Source organism: Symsagittifera roscoffensis, chromosome 1 (assembly GCF_963678635.1).
Source record: "Symsagittifera roscoffensis chromosome 1, txSymRosc1.1, whole genome shotgun sequence".
Classification (NCBI taxonomy): domain Eukaryota; kingdom Metazoa; phylum Xenacoelomorpha; order Acoela; family Convolutidae; genus Symsagittifera; species Symsagittifera roscoffensis.
In genome coordinates this window covers 88202044-88208043 of record NC_087062.1, presented here as the reverse complement: position 1 = coordinate 88208043, position 6000 = coordinate 88202044, and the positions used below count along the sequence as shown (strand labels likewise).

At 34.3% G+C, this 6000-nt stretch overlaps 1 protein-coding gene across 2 annotated transcripts in view; it reads right to left on the bottom strand.

Annotated features, from left to right (window-relative positions):
* Positions 1-248: 248 nt before the first annotated feature.
* LOC134851698 (uncharacterized) overlaps positions 249-6000 on the bottom strand; it is a 44348-nt gene continuing 38596 nt past the window's right edge. For both annotated transcript variants that reach the window (XM_063867903.1, XM_063867911.1), the window contains exons 8-9: positions 1712-1781; positions 249-1621 (exon numbers count right to left, since the gene is read on the bottom strand). In XM_063867903.1, coding sequence (XP_063723973.1) covers positions 899-1621; positions 1712-1781 — 793 coding nt within the window. In that variant the 3' untranslated portion in view covers positions 249-898. The remainder of the gene's footprint in view (positions 1622-1711; positions 1782-6000) is intronic.

Sequence of the window (6000 nt, the reverse complement as noted above, 5' to 3'; positions counted from 1 at the left end):
TGCCGTTTGCGTGTGATTGACAAAAAAATTATGATTTGAAAAAAAAAATCGGCGAAAAATGGAGAAGTAATTACATTTTTTGCGACAGTTTAAAAAATAAATAAGAAATTGTGCCCGGAACATTCAGCCCTGCCCTAATTGCGTTTTTTGGACCCATAAACTCAAAAGATCTCTCTAATTTTTAAAAGATCTTTTAAACAATCTAGTCGCATTCTTGTTGAAACGGTTTGAGTAACAGATAATGGATTTTCTCAAAAATAAATACTTTATTTAGGACAATGAAATCGTGAATTTTTAACAAAATATGTGGTCTCTATTTTTATGAGAATTGCGTGATATTGCAGAATTAGAATTGCTTTCCTGGAGATCTCATTGCATTGAGTTGCGATTACTAACTAGTGTGAAGTTTATTACATAAAAATAGTCGATGAAGTCGTTTTCGAAAATATTTCGCTCCTCTTTCCTGGCCTGTTGCCTGAGATCCCGATACAAAGTCGCTTCTTTGTTCTTTTCAACTTGGCCTCATTTGACGGTCGACATTCACGTGGGTTTGTTACCTTTGAGTGTCGACGGCAAATCTTTTGATATGGTTTCGAAAAGGAGCCACCGGTGAAAAAAGTTGATTCATTTCCGTTCTTTCGTTTCAGGGCCAAAAGCATATATACTTCAACTGAACAGTTTTTACGGTCTGCGAGAAGCGTTTTCGAGAAGCGACTTTCTTTATTTCTATATTAACAGCGCGAACTTTAAGCAAGCTTCAAACCACTTAGCTGGATATTTTAGTATTGACTGCTAAATTGTCAAAATAACTTCTGGAACTGTTCCCGTCACCGGGAGGTTTTGATTTGCTCCATGTTTCTTGGAACCGCAAAATATAGAACGTGAAATGGCGTTTCTGTTACGTATTGACATTCGCGTTTTCGCTATCGTCATGAGTTAAAGTTGAATCGGTTAAGCTATCTTTTCTGTTTTCGTGTGGTTCAAAATGAGTTTTAATATTTTTGTTAACTTCCTTTTCTTCAAGAACATTCGCAGTTGTCGGTGACGATAAATGAGTGACGTCACAACTGTTTCGGTCTTTTAGCCTGGGGTTTTCAGTTGACAATTTGTTTTCACGCAACGGCAAATTGAAACTGGGAATCGTGTCAGACGTTCCTTGAACCGACGCCCTCTGATGTGGCAGACCTCTACGCTTACTTGCTGTCGGCCTTCTTTCCGGCTGATTAACTGAACTTGGGTTTCTTTCTTTCTCTGCTACTGTTTTTTGAGGGGGGTTTTGAGGAGGCTGTGATGATTGAGGCACCAATGGTGTCAAGGTTGATGATAAATCAGAACACTTTGGGTTGCATAATTTGTCTGTATTATTACGCAACATTTCCGCTCTGCTAGTCGTGTTATTATGTAACACTTCTGCTTGCTGTCGTGCGTTACTAGTGGAAAGAGCGCTGACTTCTTTGGAGAGTCTTTGATGTTGCTGTTGGGAGTGATTCGCGAGGAGGATAAGTTGGTCCATGTTCTTTTGCAGATTCGTAATCATACCTTCCATTTTGTCTAATCTTTCCATGTCCGATATTTCTCTTGCTTTCATTTCTTCATGGATGAGGTTGATTGTATCTTGTGTCTGAAAAAAAACATCTTTAATTTAATTTTTTTTTTGTTTTTTAGTTGAATATTTTTTTCTCTTATTTTTTCCGAAAATTTCTAAACATACCTTAGCCATGTCCACCATTTGGTTAGCTTGGTCGAATAATTTCCGTTGGTCAATTTTTGTTTTGCGAAGCCTGAAACATCAAAATCTAATTTCATTTTAGAATCTAAAATTCAAAATTCTTTCAAAATTGGAAAATCTGACATGTTTATTTGGAAAACTCGTGTTGACTCAAAAAATAAATAAATCAAGCTTTATTGTTACTGCTTCCTCAGTATTCTTTTATTGCATTTTTTATTTCTTTTTAAATACTTATTCGGGGGAATTAGAATTTGAACTGACAGTGCTTAAATCTTCCCCGCTGTCACAGTTCGTCCCGTGGCAGTTTTGGGAGGCAACTTCGACCCGGCCTATTGTTTTACCATGTCATTAAATCAAGAGCTGCATGCTAGAAACAGCTTGAAGTGCTAATTGAATCAAGAAGTCAACTGCAAATTGGTACATTTTTTGCACAGCAAAAGATAGTTATTTTGTCCTTAAATTGATCACGTCATCACGACTTGATATGACGTGAAACAATTTTTTTTGTAAATTTGCTGAGGCAAAACTGAATTGACCATATTATTTTGCATTTAAACAAAAATTACATGTGCCGTATGAAGCCCATTTTTTCTCGCTAACATGATGGAGATTCAACTTAGATCCATGGTTTTGATAGCTCACAAGGATTTCTGATGTTTGAAATTTTTGCGTTGTAGCTCTAAATCGTTTTGGAAGTTTGTTCATGAAAACTTTCTCCAAAATTCATGCTTGCAAGATTTCCTGGAGCTGTTTTTGCCTTGAGCGCATTTCAGTTAGATCAATAAATTGCAATGTTATCATTGAGTTTGAAGAGAGCCGTTAAGCAGTTTCGAACTACGAAAGCGACGAAAAACATCAACCTTGTAATCCATTGTTTTGAAATTAGTTTGAACAATTTTTTATTGTCAGCACTCTTTTACTGAACCATTTGAAGCGCATGCAAACTTCAAAACTGTCAAGCTCTCCTTAAGCAGACTTAATTCGCTCTTTTGATATCGACACTTGCTAGACAGCCACTTTCTTTCAAAATACAGACCTGTTTGACGTCAGACTGTGGGCTTGTCACTATACAAAGGATATGGACAATAGCTTAGTGCAAAAAATCGAATGCGCAAAAAACCGAAATTCGAAAAGGTATTTTAAAGAGCCAAACAACCGAAATACTGCATATGATTAGGAGGAAGATTTCGAAAACAAAAAAATTTTGTGACCAGAATATTGGTACTCGTCACAGAAAATTGTCAGTATTTTTTGTCCTTGAGTACAATTAGGAATCAGCGATATATGGAAACTTACTTTTTATCCATATATCAGTTTCCATACTTTTCTGAACTTTTTTTTGCTGTTTTCGTGAATATTTTGATTTTTAATGGCTAATCAATCCATATCTAAAGTTTAGACTTGGAAAATTTGCGTCAGAGATGATTCCCGAGTAGAAATGCAGAGTAATTTCCCTGGTCGACAGAACCTGGCCTATAGTTTAGAATAACCATGATCTCATGATTCGCCGATGATCACACTTACTTTTTAAAACTGGCACAATGTGTTATTACAGAAACGAAGCTGCAATTCGTAAACACAAGAAAAAAGACGGCAAAAAGGAGCTTTTGAGGTTCAAAGAAGTTCAGAATAGGAAAAGTTCTGGCTAATACTTGTTTGGAACCTCGGACATCCCCCGCTAGCTACGGCGGGCGGGGTAACTACCGGCTTCAACCTCTAAACCACTGAACCGCGTTTATTTTTTTTTGGTAGAATCTTTTTTTATAAAGAAGACTGCTTCTAAAATTGGTTAATTTTTCAAACAAAAACCAAAAAATACTTATTGTTCCGACTTTCGATACGAAAGTAACGGAATATTTGTGCTCGGGGTGGGTTTTTTTTTCTTCAGACAAATTTCGACTTTTTAACTAGCCATTTTTGACGGAATTTTTTTATATCATTCGAAAGCCATTGTTGTCCTGAGCTTGAATTTAAAAAGATATTTCACCTGTGATCATTTTTCGTAAAGTTATGAGGGTTTAAAGATTGCCATTTTGGCCATTTTGACCAATTTGGGACAATTAACGCGCGATAGAATTCGCGCTATTAACGCGTAAGCGGAGATTTAATCCGTCTTATAAATCGTTCCAAATTGGTTGAACGAAACTTAGTTGCCATAATTGATTTGTTACAAGGAACGAAATATATCTTTTTGTACTTTATATGGCGTGTGGGGGATGATTTTCATAAAAAATTTCACATTTTAGAAAAAAAAAATTTTCATTTTATTTTATTTCATTTAATTTTTTATGTTATTACTGCTGCTCCATAAACCTTAAAAAGCAGTCGGAACATTCAGGGCTTTGCCCTGATACAAGCAGTCTTGTTACTTTTAAAAACCTTTCCTCACTCGCTATCTTAAGTAGAATTGCCTCCATTCAATTTGAAAATATTTCTAAGACGGAACAATTAAACCTACGCTTACGCGTTCATAGCACAAAATATATTGCATGTTAATTAAACTGTCAAGCTTTAAACCCTTATAACTTTACAAAAAAGAATCACAGGTGAAAAATCTTTTCAAATTTGAAGTCTTTAAGGTCTAAAAATGTTTAAACTGGAAATCATTCAGCCCCCATACTTTTACGAAAAACAATCAAAGTTGAAATATCTTATAAAAGTTGAAGAATGATTTTAAACCCGGAATCTACATACTCTCAAGCACTCAGGCAGGTGCTTCATGCCCTATCCTAACTGCGCTTAGAATCTAGTAAATTGCTGGTCAAAAGTACAATTTTTGACAATATGTGACAAAAGTACAGTTTGTGACAATATGTGACAATTTAAGGATTGCCATTTTGGCCAATATGTGACAATTAACGCGCGATATGTTTCGCGCTATTAACGCGTAAGCGGAGATTTAATCCGTCTTAGAAATTGTTGTTGTCCTGAGCTTATTTGAAAAAATTTCACCTGTGATCAGTTTTCGTAATGTTATTGGGGTTTAAGGATTTCCGTTTTGGCTAATATGTGACAATTGGTCAAAAGTACAATTTGTGACAATATGTGACAAAAGTACAATTTGTGACAATATGTAACAATTTAAGATATTGTGATAATATAAAATACAAATAGATAGATGTCGCTTTTAGTAACAAATCGATTATGGCAAATAAGCTTGCTTCAATCAATTTGGAATCATTTCTGAGACGGATTAAATCTCCGCTTTCGCGTTAATTGCGCGAAATACATCTCGCGTTAATTGTTCCGAAGTGGCCAAAATGACACTGGTTAAACCCCTATAATTTTACGAAAAATTATCACAGGTGAAAAAATTTTTCAAATTTAAGCTCAAGACAGCAATAGTTTTTGAATGATAAAAAAAATTTCGTCAAAAATGGCTAGTTAAAAAGTCGAAATTTGACTGAAGAAAAAAAAACGCAAAAATATTGAGCAAAAATAATCCCCATATCACTCAAACTCTTGCATTTTAAAAAATGATACTCACAGTCCAAGTTATGCGTTTTGTGAATGTTAATTTTACCCAAATCTATGCAACAATTCGAATTGAAGTGCAGTTCAAACCATAGAAAATTTGTCCTGATAAACAAACTGTATTGTTCATTCTAAATTATTCTGTTTGCATTTTTTCCCACCTTACTTCACTTAAATCTTTTTAATCATCAATTTCATGGTGTAAAAGGAATTTTCTTGCACGGTATTGTATGAAGGTATAATATGTTTATAACAGTTAAATTAGTCAGCATGCTGATTATCTGGGACAATAACAAAAAAGCTTAAAAGTACGAAAAATTTCAGAAAAGGTCTGTAAAAGCAAAAGTTGGTGTATTTTTTGTTGTAAAATTCTGAATAAAAAGTACGTGCTATAGATAAGTGTTGAACATAATTTTTTTTCTCAAATTATATTGTTGATGAATCAAATTTATCAAAAGAATCTTTTTGAGCAGAAGTGTTCAAAGAATCGATTCTTGTTCAAGTTTTGAACCATTATAGAAAAAACATTAGTTTGTTGTTGTAAAATGGTTTTTTAGAAATTGTTCTTAGTTTGTACATCGCTTATTGTTTGAAGCCCTACTCCATTTCTTTTTTAAAAATATTCAAAACTACAAAACAAGTAAAAAAAATTTGAAAAAAATTGCTGATCCAAAATACATTTCGAAACAGATTGATAAAGAGATCACTGTTTGTGATTCGGCTATCGAAGATGAGGGAAAAATTAATAACGCGAATACAGTAATTCAGCCCCAGAAATTAATCCCAGTTGTCGTTGT